Consider the following 19,575-nt stretch of genomic DNA (forward strand, 5'->3'; position numbering starts at 1 on the left):
ACTTTTTGAAGATGGCTCATTTTAAAAAGTCCATTCCCTGCCTGTCCACCTTCTTCTCATCAGTGACAGCAATAAACAATTAATGGCACTTCTTACAAGTCTCATCGCCTAAAATACCATCTTCTTCCAATTAAAAAGTAACAAAGCCCGCACCTCTCCTCCATTCCCTTCATTAGCCACGGCATGTGGACATCTTCCTTTCTCTCCCTTTTTGTCTAAGACCTAGTTCGCCTCTCAAAACGGAATACGTCGTACGATTCTGCTGGGGAGGGATTGTTTGTGACCACGGTTTTCAAGCAAAATGTATGCTGGTGGTTTGTAGGAAGTTGACATCTACCTAAGCCTCCCCTCGTCAGAGGGCGGCAGGGCCACATTGGATCCTGGCCGTGTGTGCCTTGTTGCAGGAACGGGGTGAGCCTCTCGGTCCTTTCTCCATTTCCTACACAGACAGTCTGGCCTTCATTTACACTAGCTTCCCTCTTCAAAATTCAACTCAGCGTGTATCATCTCACAGGTTCTCAAACTCAAGGAAACAGGTCATAATCCAGAGGTTTCCAGGCCTGGCTTTTCATTAGTCTCTTGGCAAACTTTTCTAAAATGCATATCCTTGCCCCCTGACCAGTTGAGACCCATCTGGACTGCATGTGGACGTGAAACCTTGTGCCTCTGATGATCAGCCTGGTTTCAGAACCACTAACCCACCCAAACTCCCAGGGCGAGGCTCCCTTGAACATCATCTCCGGCAGGTGGTTGTGCAACTGGCCCTGGGTCACCTCCAGCCCCCGGCATGCTCACTGCTTTTCACAGGTGGTCTGAGTTGAAAGAGTTCTTCCTTAGGGCGAATTGAAAGGCATTGCCACCACAAGAGTTTCTACCTATAGGTCTCAGTGGTCCTTTTTAGAGCAACACAGAAAGACGTTTCTCCTGTTTCTCCCCCAAACACTTAAAGAGAGCCACTGTTTCCTTCTCAAGATCTCTCTTCTCATTTCTGGGCTCTAAGTCCGGGTGGTTCCTTCCTGAATATGGTTAAAGTGAGTTCAGGTATGTCTTTTACATGATCTTGCATGAGAACTTGATGCAATAGGTATCTTTACAGTATTAAGAGATGACTGATGGCCAGGGGTTCCTGAGTGGCTCAGTCGGTTAAGCCACCGACTTCAGCTCAGGGATGATCTCACGGTTCGTGAGTTCGGGCCCTGCATTGGGTTCTGTGCTGACAGCCCAGAGCCTGGAGCCTGCTTCAGATTCTGTGTCTCCCTCTGTCTCCGCCCCTCCCTGCTCATGCTCTGACTCTCTCTCTCAAAAATAAATACACATTAAAAAAAGAGAGAGAGAGAGAGATGACTGAGGGTCAGTCAGGTTAAGTGTCCTGCCTGGTTCCCACAAGTAATAAGTAGCTGAATTGAAATGTGAACAATCTGACTCCAAATTCTTCACTCTTAACTAACACTCTATGCTCCCAGTTTTTCTTTCTTTTTTTAAAAAAATGCAAATAGATGCTGAGTATTAAATTCAAGTGTATAAAAGCACCCCACCCCATCCTACTCCCTAGAGTGAGTCAAATTTTCAAAGTCCCTCTTAAGCATGCTACTAAAAGCTGGATGTTCTGTGCAGAGCAGAGGGGAACTCTGTCTCCTTTGCTCTGGCTTCTGACTGCCTTGTGGGCTTGGAGGAACCAGGGGGAATGAAGAGGTCTTTTCTCATTTTGACTTTGGTGTCAAGAAAGCCCTTAGTTTTTTGTTCATTTTACTCAACTGTTTTCAATTCACTCATTTTGTATCCTTGCAAACGGAATTCTTTTTCTTCAAAGAGGCACTTCATATCTATCTCCGTTATTTTTCTTGTTGGTTGTGACCTATCATCCCAACTTATATATATCCTTTAGACTCCCAATTTGATAGCCCATTAAACTATCTGGCTCAATGTCACTCTCATATTTTAATAGTTATAATGTCTCTTTTTGTCCAAATCACTGATAAAAGTTTTGTTGAAGATAATACCAAGGACAGAGTCTTTGAGCACCTGCAGGGGGGATTAATCAATCATTTAATTAATAAATTAATCCATATTCCCAGGCTACAGTTATCCAGTCAAAGGCAAACACACTTCATTGTATGAGCATTCAGTCTTATCTGTAAGGACAAGGGAAATTTGGTAGAATGCTTTTCTGTCCGTAGCGTTTTCCTGGTTAATTAATCTAGTAAGCCTATCGGAAAAGGGAAGTGTTTAATTCTATTCTTTTTTTTTTTTTAATTTTTTTTAACGTTTTATTTATTTTTGAGACAGAGAGAGACAGAGCATGAACGGGGGAGGGGCAGAGAGAGAGGGAGACACAGAATCGGAAGCAGGCTGCAGGCTCTGAGCCATCAGCCCAGAGCCTGACGCGGAGCTCGAACTCACGGACCGCGAGATCATGACCTGAGCTGAAGTCGGCCGCTTAACCGACTGAGCCACCCAGGCGCCCCTTAATTCTATTCTTAGCAAACCCTATGAGTTCCTAGTTATCATCACCTTTCCTCTTTAAAGTTCACAAAATATCTCTTTTATAGTCTAGTCTAGAGTTTTGCTGTGGATTGATATCAACTCACTTTTTTACTGGGCTCTGAGTGGCTCTGAAAGGGGACTGGTTCAGACTGGAGTGTGTCGCCATGGAGCCTGGAGTGGAAGGCGGGACCGAGGCCAACAGGGTGATGAAGGAAGGCAGTTTCAGTGACAACGTGGGTGGGTTGGTTGAATGCATAAGTCGGGCTGGTTAATTACAGCGGAGACGTGACTAGCGGTCACTTAGGATCCACTCTAAGGATGCATCAAGGGGCCAGGGAAGATCAAGGATGGGACAAAGGCAGAAGTTCCTTCATGGAGCAAAATAGAAGAGCAGGGGAAGACTGGGGGCTGATGTTCGATTGAAACTAAGAAACCAAGAAAGCCCAAGAGTCAGCAAGGTGGTGCTGACATGAGGATGGGTCTTGTAATGGAACAACTTCATTCCCTGAATCAGCAAATGGTACCAACTACCCAATTGGCCAGGCCAGAAATGTGGGGGTTCTCCTAGAGTGCCTGTGATCCCTCAGCTTCCCCATGGCCAGTTTAATCGCTAAGCTCTATCCTTTATACCTCTAATATTTCCCCAAACTGCCTGTTCCTCTCTGTTGCTCTGTCCCCATCCTGGCCACTGTCATCCTACTCGTGTGTGTATGTGTGTGTCTTAAGTAATCTCTGTGCCCAATGTGGAGCTTGAACTCACGACCTTAAGACCAAGAGTTGCGTGCTCTACTGACTGAGCCATCCAGGCGCCCCTGTCATCTTACTCTTGAGAATCACTATGTAGCCACCTCATCCATCCTCTTGCCTCCGGATTTGGCTTCCCATTCAGTCTCCACACTATGGATTCGGTCCTTATTTTGAAACACAAACTTGATCATATCTCTCCCCTGCTTAAAAAGCCTTCAGTAGGGGCACCTGGGTGGCGCAGTCGGTTAAGCGTCCGACTTCAGCCAGGTCAAGATCTCGCAGTCTGTGAGTTCGAGCCCCGCGTCAGGCTCTGGGCTGATGGCTCAGAGCCTGGAGCCTGTTTCAAATTCTGTGTCTCCCTCTCTCTCTGCCCCTGCCCTGTTCATGCTCTGTCTCTCTCTGTCCCAAAAATAAATGTTGGAAAAAAAAAAAAAAAAAGCCTTCAGTAGTTTTCCTATGACCTTCAGAATAAAATCAAGCTCATTAGCGGGAGATAACTGCTCCTCCTTAAGGATGCCTCACTTCCCACTGCCCCGCCCCCCAGCCCCACCCCACCTTACTTTGCCCGCCTCAGGCTCTGGTAGTCTGTGTTCTGGGTGGTCATTTCATGGATGCTCTCTTTTATGCTACCGAATATATTTCTTCTGCTGCCAGAAATACCTGTCCCAGCCTTACCCCCATCTACCTAATTGCTATTCCACTCAGCATGTCTCCCCTGCCTACCACCTGCTCTCCCTCCCCCTTATAAAGAATGTGACCTTCTCCGAGTGCCCTTATCTTATTTCTTTCATGGGATATAATTACTCTGTATTGTAATAATTGATATATTTGCTTGCCTCTCCTCTAGAATGTGAGCTTCTTGAGGGCCAGAGAATATGCTGGAATCCCTAGTGCTTGGCATAGAGTGTGGCACATTGAGGTAAACAAAAAATATTTATTGACTCCATCTCTTCATACACTCAATATTAATGAGAAAACAGCCCCTTTTAAAGACCAGCCCTTTACATGGTCTCTACCTTGAGACATTATTTTCCCCTATCCAAGTTCAGTCTATTGGGTCATGATACTTACTGGCAGAAGGACATTGTTATTTAGAGGTTATGTACGTAGGAGGTATAATACTAGGTCACATCTCCTAGTTCATCAGGAACTGAAACTTTTTTGAATCCTTTCATATCCTTTACCGGAAGAGGAGGCAGCCAGGTGTTATGGTCATGACTCAGAATCAAGCTTGGTTGCCAAGAGGAGGGGATGATGAAGAAAGGGGTGGATTTGGGGCTCAGGGGAGGTCTATGGCTGCAGTCCCCCAGAATGTATGACCTATGCAATGGGAAATAGAGGTGTTACTCATCTTCTTAGAGTTTTGGGTACGTGGAAGAATTGGCAGAATTGGGGCATTTTGGTGAGTATCTGTACTAGGTTTCTAACACGGAGAATTTCTGCAGGGAGATAGTTTGTTCAACTTAATCTTATAGACAGGCCTGATCTGGTGTAAGATTACATATAAATTGACCTACCAATGGGACATTTGTACTGGTAGTTATTTTTATCATGATAGCTTTAAGAGATTTGGGGGCTGGCAGGAACTGGCGTAAATGTAGCAGAACAAATGGGTATTCGAGGGAAAATTTAACTGTGAGGAGAAGTGATAGCTTGGTGGTGGTGGTAGTAGAGCATAGAGAAAAAGTCATCTTTAATTTTTGCTTTGTAAAAATTGAGGTACAAACTGAGGCTCCAAGACCCAGGCAACCCAATTGGGAAGATCCATAAAAATGAAATGAGTTTCTTACATGTAGCCACCATGAGTTTCTTGTAGGCCTACTAGAAAATGAACTGTGTTAGCAAATGCATTAGCCAATCTGATGAATTGTAGTGACAGGCTCTACCCTGGGGAGCTCAGGATAACACCAGTTACACCCACAACTAGTTACTGGGTTAAATTACTGGGAATGTGTCAGAGTCTAGATGAAGAGCTGACCCAAGAACACTCCTTGAATATGTCCATTTTGTGGCATCAAGAAGGCATCTCCTTCTAGAATGGCTAGAAGTTCCAATTTGTAAAATGTAATGGTGGATGCCAACTGAGAGATAAGGTGCAGCCACCGTGTCTGGGTGTTAGAAAGTGTACCCTGAAGTTGTCTTGGTGGCCAAGCAGTGGCCACGGTCTGGGCCTTTTGCTGCTGCTCTCTGCTGAGAGATGCAAAGATAGCAAGGCTGAGTTGTGGCAAATTTCTGGGCATTCTTGTGCATTGAGCCTACTGTCATGAACTGGCAAGGTCCTCTGGGCCAGCACAGAAAATCTATGGTTCTGGATGCTCAGGATGCTGTGTGTGTTGATGTTGAAACAGTGGGTTTGAGGCTTGGTCTCAGCATCTCAGACTCTGGAAATGCTCGGGTTTGCAGTGATCCATGCATGGTATGATAGAGTGCCTGATTCCTATCCCTCTATGGCATCTACAGGATCAAAATGTGACCTTGATGGCCAAGTTGTCCTTCTTCCCAGATGGTCTAGATCTGCCCTGTCCAATATGGTAGCCATTAGCCACATGTGACTGTTTATATTAAATTTAAATGGATTAATCAAGGGACACCTGGGTGGCTCAGTCGGTTGAGCATCTGACTTTGGCCCAGGTCATGGTCTCATGGTTCGTGAGTTTAAGCCCCACATCAGGCCCTCTGCTATTAGCACAGAGTCTGCTTCAGATCCTCTGTCCCCATCTCTGCCCCTCCCCTGCTTGCGCTCTCTCAAAACTAAATAAAAATTAAAAAAACAAATGATTAATCAAAATTAATTAGTGCTTAGTTGCACTGGCTACATTTTAAATGCTTTGTAACCACATGTAGCTAGTGGATACTGTATTGATCAGCGCTGATTACAGAACATTTTCATCATTGAAAAAATTCTGTCGGACAGCACTGGTAGATCTCCTTGAAGGACAAGAATTTGTAGAAAGTTTTTCTCCTGCAAGGTCACCATGCTGGTGGTTTTTAAACCAGGTGAGGATAGGAGAGGGTTAGTTGTGATGATAAAGGGGTTCTCCTTCTCCCAGGGAAGTTTGCTGAGCCAGAACAGAGGTAAATCATTTCTTCAGGTCTTTAAAGATCCAGGAGATGACTCCTCAAAGGTTTTCATTTTTGATATCTGTTTTGTTTATGGGAGGGCCTCAAAGCATAAACACTGATCATCTTGGAGCTGAGTGAGGAAGAGGTGTAGGGGATGGTGTTGATCCATCTGGATGCCATGCTTGAAGGTGATACGATCCAGAAATTTGACTTCCACCAGCTAAAAAAATGTACTTCTATTAGTTTTGTGTTTAACCTGTAAATCCAGAGGCATGTCAGGGCCTTTCAGATAAGAGGCAAGAAATTAATAAATACTGAAATCTTTTCCCTAAAAGATCATGCACTGCTTTGCCTTAGATGATAATCCCACCTCATATTGCGGGCCTCAGCAAATACTCTTTGACAAACAATTTGTTCTGTGATGCTATTAAGTCTAATAAATGAAAGGTGGACCTCTCCTCTAAAAATTGAGATACACGATACCAATCTCATAAACTCGAATTCACAAATCCTAGGATTATGAGAGGCACTGAAAGTATGAATGGCATTAAGATTGCTCTTGGGGCGCCTGGGTGGCTCAGTCGGTTAAGCGTCCGACTTCAGCTCTGGTCACGATCTCACGGTCGGTGAGTTCGAGCCCCGCGTCGGGCTCTGGGCTGATGGCTCAGAGCCTGGAGCCTGCTTCCGATTCTGTGTCTCCCTCTCTCTTTGCCCCTCCCCCGTTCGTGCTCTGTCTCTCTCAGTCTCAAAAATAAATAAACATTAAAAAAAAAAAAGATTGCTCTTTATCTTTGTGGTAGGCAGAACAGTTCTGTGAATGTGTTACTTTACCTGGGACAGGGGACTTTGCAGACATGATTAAGGATCTTGAGATGGGGAGGTTTTCCTGGATTATCAGGGTGGGCTCAGTGTAATCACATGAGTCTTTAAAAGTGGCGAAGCTTTCCTAGTTGCAGTCCATAAAGAAATGTGACCAACACAGGAGAGGTCAGAGAGATGTAATATTGCTGGTTTTGAAGATAGAGGAAGGGGCCATGGGTCAAGGAATGCAGGTGGCCTCTAGAAGCTGGAAAAGGCAAGAGAATAGATTGTCCCATTGAGCCACTGGGAAAATACAGCCCTGCACACCTGGAGTTTAGATTTCTGACCTGTGGAACTCTAAGATGATAAGTTTGTATTGTTGAACTTGCTCTATTTGTGGTAATCATTAATACAAGTAATGGGAAACAAATTCACTTTTTATAGAGTGGAGAATGATTAAATAACTTATTTTTAAAACTGTAACTGTTAAGAAGATAGAATATTCATGTTCACTAATTAGTGCATCCTTAGCTTGCAACAATGCTGTATGAAGGCAAATTATAATAAAATCATTGCTTGGTGAGCATAGAAATCTTACTTAGTGATCAGGCTGAGCCCAGAGCCTATGATGTCTGATTCTACCCCTTACCTATCTGGGTAGGCCTCTGAGAGTGTAATCTAGTAGAGAACCTGCCTGCCAAAAACTGGCCTGGTGAACTGGGCAGCAGACATGTAAGACCGTGGCATCGAAAGCCTCCTAGACATTTTATAGCCTTAGCTCCTTGGTGCTATTTTTTCACAAAGATGAGCAAAGAAGATAGATGGAAAAACTTGGTTTTGATGAACTCTTTGTGGGGGCGGGAGGTGGCTACCGAGGGATCTGTATCCCAGTGCACACCAGTCTGAGCTCAGTAGTAATGTTCATCATGGGCAAAGAAGTCAGGATCACAGTTTCCGAGGACTGAACATGTTTTAATTCTCAAACACAAAATCCTTAGTGGAGTTGACATTCATCATTAGCCTTGGCTCAGAGGAGAATACCTTTGACATTCACAGGCTCTCCAAGTTCCCTCAGTAGACCATAGCTACGACACATGGAGATAGAACTCAGTTAATGATCCCTGATTTTGCTATGGCATAGCACCTGCTTGGCTTCCAGAAGGCACTGCTTCACCTTTGTGGAGAAAAGATGTAACGGCTGCCACCAGGGACTCGAGAATTCCGCCCACCAGTTCTAACTCCTACTGGCTGGCTGACCCTTTGTTCACTTTTCCCCCTATTATAACAGCTTTATTATGAACTTGACTTCACATACAAAGTTAGAATGGCAATTATACTTAAAATGAACTCATTAAAAAGTTGAAACATCATATTATAGGTATGTGCTCTCCAAAATTCCAGAAGGTATTTAAACAGGTAACAGATATTTGCTACCCATCTTGGACAAATAGAATAAGCATTATTGAAAATGGCTCCCGGACAAGTATGGACCATCTGCTGCCTTGTCTTAGGAAAGAGAAGAGGTCATGATACAGGCGTTGTTGATGCTGTAATTCATGGATGGTTGTTTTTTATAATAATGCCAAAATTGGGCTCACATTTTTTTTTTCTTTGCAAGGCAGCTGATGACTGTTGTCCTTCTCCTGTTCCTTGAGAGCTACCACTCAAGATATTGACATTATAGCCATTTATTCCAAAAGGCATCAGAGATAGATGGAAATGAATATAAGCTTCTTCACAAAGCAAAGCACCTCAGATTCATAGATGGTATCCAACGTTAGTCCATAACTAATATTAGATATTACGACAACATCACTTCTTGGAAGTGACGGAGACCTGGTCCCATTAGTTATGCTGGAGTCCTGTCATTCCATGGCTCAATCTGTGCCTTGGATCTATGACTGTGCCTCAAACCAGGACTGGGCCCTGATTCCTGCTATGGGGCTGGGCTGCAAGAGGCATTGGCTGGGCATACAGGTGAGAGTAAGTGTAGAATCCAAGTTGGAGGTAGGAGAGGTGCTGGTTAAGGGGCTGGCGAGCTTCGAATGAAGTTGGCGAGCATTTGGTCGGCAAGATTGGGAATTAAGACTGAGGACTGGACTGAGGGCAGATCAGGGGTCCTGGCAGCAACACGGTTGGGATGAAGGAAGAAGCATGCAAACACAGGTAGGCTGAGAAGGGTCTGAGAGGGAGGTGAAGCCGGGCAGGTAAGTCGAGGCGGCAGGGGGAGACAGGGGGATGCCATGGTCCAGAGTGTGGATTTTTCATTTCTATGGAAGACTCAGGTTTAATCCTGTCCTGCCAGATACCAGCAACGTGATTTGGGTCAACTTACTTAAATCTGTCCCAGTTAAATCATCTCTAAAATTAGAAGAATAACATGCATGCTGCTGGTGATTGTAAGAATTAGAAATAACGCTTATGAAACCCCTTACACACTATCTCTTCAACTGGGTTCACAGCTGTACTTTCAGGAGTCCAGATGTTCTCTACAAAACTTTTATTCCCTGTTGTTATTTTTTAAACATAGACTTCGGTTGTTAGAGGACTTTTAGGCTCATGGCAAAATTGAGCAGAAAACAAGAGTTTCTATATACCCCATCCACCACATGTGCACACCTTCCCCACTATCAACACCCCCTCCACCAGGGCGGTACCTTTGTTACCGTTGGTGGGCCTGCACTGACATCACTATCATCCAAGGTCCCTAGCTTACACTGGGGCTCACTCTTGGGGACATTCTGTGGGTTCAGACAAATGTTCAGTGACGTGTATCCACCTCTGAAGTATCATACAGAGTAACTACACTCCCCTAAAAATCCACTGTGCTCTTCCTCTTCATCCCTCCCTTCCTCACCCTGCGTCTGCCAACCACTGATCTTTTTACAGTCTCTATAGTTTTGCCTTTTCCAGAATGTCGTGTAGTTGGAATCATAGAGTATCTAGCCTTTTCAGACTGGCCTCTTTTACTTAGTAACATGCATTTAAGATTCCTCTATGTTTTTTTTTGTGTGTGTGTGTGTGTGTCTTGATAGCTCATTTCATTTCAGTGCTGAATAATATTCTGCTGTCCAGGGGTACCATAGTTTATTTATGCAGCCACCAGTTCTTTTTTTTAAGTTTATTCATTTATTTTGAGAGAGACGGAGACAGCATGAGTGGGGGAGAGACAGAGAGAGAGGGAGAGAGGGAGAATCCCAAGCAGGCTCCGTGCTGCCAGCACAGAGCCCCATGCGGGGCTTGAACCCATGAAGCCGTGAGATCATGACCTGAGCTGAAACTAAGAGTCAGACACTTACCCAACTGAGCCACCCAGGCTCCCTGCTCTCCATTCACTACCTCTTAATTCTCAACTCAGTGCTTTTCAAACAGGGATCCTGGGATCTCTGTCTGGGCTGAATGTGTATTCTTGAGGACTCAAGAATTTAGAATTTGAGAAACACTAGCCTAGCATATGATAGGTACTCAATAAATGCAAATAATTCATAATAGGATCATTACGCCTATAAGAGAAGCTAAAAGTGTAGTGGGGCAGGGCTGGGCCAAGTCCCGTGCTCATAAGATTCATCCCAGTGAGGAGAGCCTTGTCAACTGCATTTGTAGTCAAACCTGCTTTACTGTGGGCAGGGTGAGTTCGGGCTTCCCGGACAGCTGCCCGGGGCTGCCCGGGGTTCAAGGGCACATCCTGGGGGCAGATGCTGGACACTGCCATGACCTGACAGTCTCTGACAGCCCTTGTTCTGAAGCGGGGAGCATTTTCTCCTCTTGGGTTTTCTGGTACTGCTCCCTTAGTCCATGATTTTCAGAGATCACAGTGTGATTCCTCAATTACCTCTGAGAGGTCTCCCAGTTCCCCAGACTGTAACTCATGGGGCCCGAAGACCGTGACTCTATCAGAGCTGCTGGGGGTTCCCTCTCCACATCCCCATTCTCTTCAGCTCCTGTTCCCTCCTAACCATCTGTGTTCTGTTTTCCTGGGGCTGTAGACTCTGTTTCTAGAGGGCAAGGACAGCGGTTCCACCGCAGCTGGGTAAGGTCCTCATCTACTCTGAGCCCTTGCCCTCTCGTTCGTCTTCTTGTCCCAGACACAATTTTTTGAGGTCCATGTTTTGTTCTCTGAGTGTTTCCCAGGCCTGAGGCCGGAGCTGCACGAGCATCACCACTGACTTCTGCCCTGCTCTGTGGTCCTCTCCCAACCCCCTCATCGAAAGGGCCCCCATGCTGACACAGAGGTGTTTTTAGGTGCCTCCTCAAAGTTCATTTGGATTATGCCTTGTTATACTTCGAGAATTTCATTTTTTTAGAGCTCTCTATATTTCAAGTCATATTTCCTCTTAGTGCTGGGGTTGTCAACCCTGGTTGCACGTTGGAAGGATTCAAGCAACCTTTAAAAAGTACCAATGCCTGGGATGCCTGGGGTGCCTGGGTGGCTCAGTTGGTTAGGCGTCCAAATCTTGATTTCGCCTCAGGTCACGATCTCATTGGTTCATGGGTTCGAGCCCCGCATTGGGCTCTGCACTGACAGCACGGAGCCTGCTTGGGATTCTGTCTCCCTCTCTTTCTGCCCCTCCCCCATGCACTCTCTATCTCTCTCCCTCAAAATAAATAAAAATAAACGTTAAAAAAAAAAAAAGCACCAATGCTTGGCCCCAACACAGACAAGTTGAACCAAATCTCTGGGGCAGGGCCCAGGCATGGGTATTTTTTATTTTAAGTTTTTCCAAATAGTCATAAAAGGGAAAAAAAATGTAAAAATGGACTTCATCAAAGTTAAAAATTTCTACTCATCAAAAGAGACTGTTAAGTAAAAGAAATAAGTCAGGGCGCCTGGGTGGCTCAGTTAAGTGTCCAACTCTTGTTTTCGTCTCAGATCATGATCTCATAGTTTATGAGTTCAAGCCCTGCATCAGGCTCTGAGCTGCTGATGTGGAGCTTGCTTGGGATTCTCTGTCTCTGTACCTCCCCCGCTTGTACTCTCTCTCTCTCTTTCTCAAAATAAATAAATATACGTCAAGAAGAAGCAGAAGCAGAAGCAGAAGCAGAAGCAGAAGCAGAAGCAGAAGAAGAAGAAGAAGAAGAAAATAATAATAATAATAAGTCACGGACTGGGAGAGAGTATTTGCCACACGGTGTATCTGAGAAAGGACTTTATGCAGCATATGTTAGCAATTCTTATAAAAAGACAAACAGACCCATTAAAATTTTGGCCACAAAGCTTGCAGAGGGACCTTACAAAGGAAAATATGTAAGTGGCCAATAAGCATGTGAAAACACCACTGGGCATCAGAGAAAGGTGAAGTGAGATCGAAATGAGATGCCCACTGATGGCCAAAGAAGAAATGAAAACCAGACAACATAAGGATGCAAAGTGCTAGTGTCACAGGTCATGCCAGGAGACCAGCGTGGTGTGACCACTTTGGAAACTGGTCTGGCAGGTTCGCACAAAGTGAAACATACATACACCCACCTAATGACAAAAACACTGCATCTGGTTTTATCCAAGAGAAATGAAAACATACATACACTCAGAGATGTCACAGCTACGTTCATAATATCCCCAAACTGGAAACGACCCGCATGCCTCTCAACTACAGACGGCATGAACAACCTGTGGTATATCCATACAATAAGATACCGCTCACTTACAGAAAAGAGGTCCTGATTCGTGTGACAACATAGATGGGCCTCAAAAACATAATGTCAAGTGGAGGAATCCACACACAGAAGAGCGCCTGCTCTGTGATTCCATTTATATGAAGTTCAACAATAGTTGAAACCAAGATAAGGAGAAATGAATCAGAAGAGAGGTTGCCTGGAGGAAGGCACAGCCTATGAGTGACCAGGAAGTGCATGAGGGATCTTTCCGAGAGGACAGATACGTCCTATATCTTGATAAAAGGGTGGCTGACAAAGCATATACATTTGTCCAAATTCCTATGCAGTGTGGGGGTGGGGGGTGGGTCTTAAATGTTGTACATTTACTATCTGTACATTCAGTTTATTTAAATTATACCTCAACCAGAGAAATTCAATGAATGAATGTTCCCCAGACAATTGTGCTGCACGGGAAAGGCTGAGAGTCACTGCTATAAGGCCTCAGTTCATAAATGTCTTCTGTCTTCCCTGCAGTTTGACAACCTTCTTTCTAACATCCAGGCCCCTTGTTTGCCAGCACCTTTCATTCCAATCTCTTGTCCTGAGGAACCACAGAACACCGTGAGCATCTGACCTGAGATGTCTCTCATCTCCGGCACATCGACTACACTTTGTCGTTGGTCAAAATGAAATGGGAAACAAGGTCTCCTTGCTGAGAGTGGGGGAACTGTCAGCAGGGTAACAGGAAAAGGGACCACCTGCTTTTCATGTGGGTGACTGACTCTTGTCATGGATCTCTGGGGGGGTCATGGCCCTCTGGCCTTGCTCTCAGTCTTTATGCAAAGGTTCATATTATGTTTTGGGAAAGCGTCTTTCATTCACTTCATGGGCGAGCATCTTTTCCCTCTCAGACTTACAGGTATATTTTTTTGACTCACTGAATTTTGATATAGTTGAATGTGTTCTTATTTAAAATTAAGTTCTGTGTCTCTTTTGGTTACATATACTTCTTTAGAATAAGACATGCTTTTAAAAATTACTATTTCCATTCGAAACTCTTTCCCACCGAGATCCTGGGATTTCTAGGAGGATGTTTTTACCATGCTGTGCTATATTTTCAGGCTACTTATTGCCTTGCCACATTTTCTGATCTCCAGAAAATGCTGAGATCTGATTTAGGTTCTTTTTTTGGTCTTGTATCAAACAGCTATGAGCAATGCAGAAGTAATATATCACCTACTCAGCAGCCTTAACTGCCCAGGACTCAGCTACTAACTAACAAGGAAGCCACAAGGAGGCTCTGAAAATGCAAAATAGATGGCAGAAAACCCACGCACTTGACTCAGAGGTGAGCCCTTTGGATTCTCACAGCCAATTTGCTCTTACCTGCGACCCAGGCGTAGCAATCTTCAGAAGCCCCAAGTCAGAAGCAGAACAGAGGTTCCTTGATAGCTGTAAAAGGTACAGCTGATGGGAGAGAAGATTGTCTTCCACTTCCATCTAATCCTGTTAAAGCAAAAAAAGATAGAAAAATCTAGTGGCTGTTTGGCCTAGGAGCACACATGCAAAATCATTCTCAAGTCTCTGGAGGCACGGCCATATTTGAGTTCAGCACAAAACTGTCCTTGATGACCTTTAAGTCCTCGAGAAAAGGCTGAATATTCCCTGCAATTTCTCTCCTTGAGGAGGCAGAGAAGTGTGTATTACCATTACGGAAGTTTCTATCAAATGGGGTGGAAACAAACATTTTGATAGTTCGAGTGAGCAAATTTCAGTATCCCAAACCTTGTCTGTCCCAGCGCGGCACCCTCCCTGGCCGCTCTGATGTGTTGGCATCACACTTCCCAGGTGGCGAGCATAGAGGTAGGACCGGGGTTACCCTACTCTCCTCCATAATGAGCCCTTCCCTGCTCTGGACATCAGAGGGGAGAGTCCCTTCCCTGACACTGCAGCCCCCAGGTATGGCTCTGAGCCTCTGATCCGCCCTTCTCGGTGTTTACTCAGCACCTGTTGCCTTTCTTCGTCGAAACCTCCCCCAGCTGTCAGCCCCTGTCTCCTCGTGCCTCCAAATCCACAAGATTATCTCCGGGCGGACCCTACACTCTACAAATCCATCTGAGGCTTGTCTGTTAATCCCATGAATCTGAGATAAAAATAAGTGACGCATACAGAAGTTCTACAAATGAAATGATAATGATGCTTGGAATTTTTTGATTGTATTTTATTTGAATTCCAGCTAACATACAGTGTTCTATTAGTTTCAGGTATACAAAACAGTGAGCGATTCAACAATTCTATACGTTACCTCTTACTTATCATGGTAAGCGTTGGAATTTGCTTTTAAATAATCCACCGGGCGTGGGGGAAGGAAAGGAACAGATGAAACAAGGTGGCTATTGACACCGCCAGAGTCGGATGTCATGGGAGCAGGTCACATAATGTACTCTCTTAGTGTATCTTAGAAAATGCCCATCAAAAAAGTTAGAAAAGAAAACGTGATGACATACAACGTAATTTAAAGTTCTTTTCGGGGCGCCTGGGTGGCTCAGTCGGTTAAGCGGCCGACTTCAGCTCAGGTCATGATCTCGCGGTCCGTGAGTTCGAGCCCCACGTTGGGCTCTGTGCTGACAGCTCGGAGCCTGGAGCCTGTTTCATATTCTGTGTCTCCCTCTCTCTGACCCTCCCCCGTTCATGCTCTGTCTCTCTCTGTCTCAAAAATAAATAAAGTTCTTTTCTTGGGGCGCCTGGGCGGCTCAGTCAGCTGGGTGTCTGACTTTAGCTCAGGTCACGATCTCATGATTCATGGGTTTGAGCCCCACATCAGGCCCTGTACTGACAACTCAGAGCCTGGAGCCCGCTTCGGATTTTATGTCTCCCCCTCTCTCTGCCCCTCCCCTGCTCATGCTCTGTCTGTCTCTCTCGGAAATAAACATTAAACAAATATATATGAAAGTTTTTATTCTCATTTTCATGTGATGCCAGAGAGGCAGCATACATTCACTTTACTGTTAGCCTGAGATCACTCAAAATTGTTTTCTCGATAACTTCATCCAGGAAACAAAATATAGGAATTAGTTTTTTTAAAGACTCTTATCATAATTATAATAACTTTTTAAAATTTTATTGTGGGCACTTTCAAACATATGTGTGTCTGTCTAATGTAAGGAATCCCTTGTGCCATCACTCAGCCTCAATGGATGTTCACACATGGCCAGTGTCCTTTTGTCTGCCGCCCCCCACATTCCACATTACGTTAAAACAAGTTTACGGCTTTGGGGGCACCTGGGTGGCTCAGTTGGTTGAGTGTCCGACTCTTCTGCTCAGGTCACGATCCCATGGTTCATGAGATCGAATCCCGTGTCAGGCTCTGTGCTGACAGCATGGAGCCTACTTAGGATTCTCTCTCTCCCTCTCTCTCTGCCCCTCCCCTGCTTGTACTCTGTCTCTCTCTCTCTCTCAAAATAAATAAAATAAAGCTTTAAAAATAAATAAATAAAACAAACTTAAGGCGTCATATTGTTTCATCTGTAAACAGCCTATCTTTTCTTTTTTAAACATAATCACAATAGCATTATCACATCTAAAAAGTCACTATTTGTTAATATAAAATATTCAGGGAGTGCTCAAATTTCCCTGATTATCTTGTGATTTCTTTTTATTCTTAGTTTGTTCAAATCAAGATCCAAGTAAGATCTACACACCGAATTCAGTTGAAATGTCTTGTCTTTTTGCATTTAGTTGAAATGTCTTGTTTTTTTGAATCTATAGACTTCCTTGATCTTGTTTCTTTTTTCTTTGCTATTTATTTACTGAAGACCCTGGGCTGTCTGTCTTGCGGCGTTTTCAACATTCTGGGTTTTGAGACTGCATTCGCATGGTGTTGGTTAACATGTTCCTCTATTGTCTATAATTCCTGTAAGCTGATAGTTCTACCCGGAGCCTCGTCTTCATTATTAGCAATATCGAAAACTTCACTTACAAGACTGACAATTTCCATGACATGTCACTGATATGACATCTCATCACAGTGAGTAAGGCAGGTTTTAAATTCTCCTGAGGCAACAGAAAAGAGGATAACTATTTTTCGGCAATGTCAAGTCTAGTCCCTGTTGACTTTACAAAACACGTCTGGTCAGAATCCCTCATTAGCTCTATGATACCTGTCAACTGGAGCGTGTTAGGCTTCCCCTCGGTGCATGAACGCGAGCCTGCACAGGTGGAAGGAACGTGCACTTGGGAGTCAGCCCTAGATTTGAATTCTGACTTTGCCTTTTAGGAAGCGCACGCCTTTTCTAGTTACTTAATATTTTTTAGTCTCAGATTCCTCACATACGAGGATAATGTCTATCTCACCAGGCTGCTGAGATGCACTCATTGTGTGGTATGTGTTCAATAATTGCTTGTTTCTTTTACGGTGTAGGTTAAAAATGAGAATTTGTGTTCAAAACTACAAATGTATGGTTCGTTTAGAATCCAAATGTGAATATGGCATTTACCAGCTTTATAAATAATAGAGGTTTTCAAGTTAGCCTCAAGAAAGGACATACAGGGGCACCTGGGTGGCTCGGTTGATGAAGTGCCTGACTTTGGCCCAGGTCATGATCTCTCAGTTCGTGAGTTTGAGCCCCACGTCGGGCTCTGTGCTGACAGCTCGGAACCTGGAGCTGCTTCGGATTCTGTGTCTCCCTCTCTCTCTGCCCCTCCCCTGCTTACACTGTCTCTCTCAAAAAATGCATAAAACATTTAAAAAAAATTTTTAAAGGAATTCATACAGAAAGAGGAGGGAATATGAGAACAGGAAATATTCCTCTCTTCCGTCCTTCTTATACTGAGAAAATTTAGGAGGTTCTTCCCAAAGAAAGCATGACCCATTTCAGCCTAAAACTTTTGCTATTCTCTGAACTGTGCTGGCTTGAGAACATATTTCTTTTACCAAAAGATGAGTTCACAGCAAATGACTCAGAAACATATGGATGAAATTTCCCTTAAGCCACTCAGGGGATTTGAAATTAAGGGAAAGAGTACTTGGCAGAATGCATTTGGGGTTTTGCCAAACCCAAACCAACTGAGAAACAGTGAAGACACAAGGCAGATCTCGAATGCTGCCAAGTTTACCCATCATAGCAGGACAGGGATTTATAATCAGAGCTGCTCAGAAAAGCACTGCCTCACGGGTGGCAAAGGACAGAAAAGCCTTTGTCCTCACGTCTCCACGTGGCTGCTATGTCCCAAATGTGTGCACACCATGTTCATCATCAGGAACCTCAAAGCCACCTCTGTGGCTGCAGGTTCCTCTCCGCACTGAGTCCCTGACGTCTCTCCAGGCTGCTTTTGTTTCCAGGCCAGCCTGGATGCTTCTTACTGTGAATTCCTGAAGGAGAGAAAACAAGTCTTGGTGAGCGTTCTGGAGTGACGGTGAAGAGCTGTAAGGGGTGAAGTGTGACAGAGCAATTCGTTTGTTTGTTTGTTTTGTTTTGTTTTTTTTCAGTCACCTTTCCCCATTTCTCTGCTTTCCATGGGTTTCTTTGTCTGTAAGATGAAGGGACCGGATGAATGAGCTGTTTTCACACTGTGCTGCCTTGAGCCTTTTCAAGGCTTGCCTGGGCCCAGGGGACGACAGCGTGAGGAGACAGAGAAAGGGGCCTTCTTTGCAACGGGAAAGGGGATCCAGCTTAAGATCAAGTGAACTTAGGGCTCTGGGGAAACAATTGAGCAGTCATGACACTAGACAGTGTCCTTTCCGACTAGAGAGCCCCAGTGTCTTATGCCATTCTTCTCAGTCTCCACCCCCTGCACCAAATATCACTAACGACGGGCACCAGTTTTTTTCTCCAGCATTCTTCAGAGGACTTCCAGTGAGCTGGGCACAGTGAGCCGGGCATTTAGCAGTGAACAAAACACACCTGGTCCCCACGCCCATGGAGCCAACAGACTAGATGGGGAGGTTGACATCGAGCAAACAAATGCCTATGTAAATCTAAATCAAGATATATCCACCATGAGGGGCGGCTGGGTGGTTCAGTCAGTTAAGTGTCTGGCTCTTGGTTTCAGCTCAGGTCATGATCTCACGGCTTGTGAGTTCGAGCCCCACATCGGGCTCTGTGCTGACTATGCTGAGCCTGCCTGGGATTCTCTGTCTCCCTCGTTTTCTCTCTGCCCCTCCCCTGCTCGCTCTCTACCTCTCTCCAAAAAAGATATATCCGCCATGAAAGATAGGATCATGGTTGAAATTTGAGCAGGACTGGGGTTTGAGAGAAACTACAGAAAGCTTCCTGATCAAAGCCGCTCCCCCACCAGCCTGGCTTGCCACTTGCCTCTCTACAGAAATGCTAATCATTGTGAAGTCATCGAGGGTTTCCATGAAAAATATCCCTCTTGCACCTGACAAGGGAGGTCAAGGAACCCAGAATGCAGTGTAGCTGATGGATGTACTAGCTGTTACTGCAGAAAGCCAAGAGGATGAACTTGAGAGAATAGACTGGGGCTTTAGGGGGGCAAGGATGGGAAGGTTTAGAGCTTGGTGGGCCCAAAGGGATATGAGGGATTCAGAAAGGAGGTGATCCAGAGTGCAAGAGAAGTCCATGCGAAGACTCCCTTCATGTAGTACACTGTAGTGTCTAGAACTCTCGATGTCTTTTCCCCATTCCTCACTGAGTTTAATATGCTATGCGCAATAAGTGTTGACTCATGACTAAATCTTAATTCTATTACTGTTCTTTCTCTATCTGGCTCTTTCTCTTTATGCATTTTGTAAAGAGAAAAGGGATTTAAAAAATTTCTGGAGGCATTTCCACGGTTCCTACTGTAGGTAAGGGGGCAGTGCTCACCAGTAATGGCCTGTGATGTGTCTGACCTCTGGTCTAGGAGAGGAGCAGCCAAGCGGGG

At 44.8% G+C, this 19,575-nt stretch overlaps 1 protein-coding gene across 1 annotated transcript in view; it reads left to right on the top strand.

Moving 5' to 3' along the window:
- Positions 1-2,648: 2,648 nt before the first annotated feature.
- The window catches only part of CDHR3 (cadherin related family member 3), a 102,511-nt gene continuing 85,584 nt past the window's right edge, over positions 2,649-19,575 (top strand). Inside the window, exon 1 of the mRNA XM_040471598.1 lies at positions 2,649-2,721. Coding sequence (XP_040327532.1) covers positions 2,649-2,721 — 73 coding nt within the window. The remainder of the gene's footprint in view (positions 2,722-19,575) is intronic.

The sequence above is a fragment of the Herpailurus yagouaroundi genome, unplaced genomic scaffold, assembly GCF_014898765.1.
Source record: "Herpailurus yagouaroundi ecotype Mexico unplaced genomic scaffold, PumYag 100, whole genome shotgun sequence".
Classification (NCBI taxonomy): domain Eukaryota; kingdom Metazoa; phylum Chordata; class Mammalia; order Carnivora; family Felidae; genus Herpailurus; species Herpailurus yagouaroundi.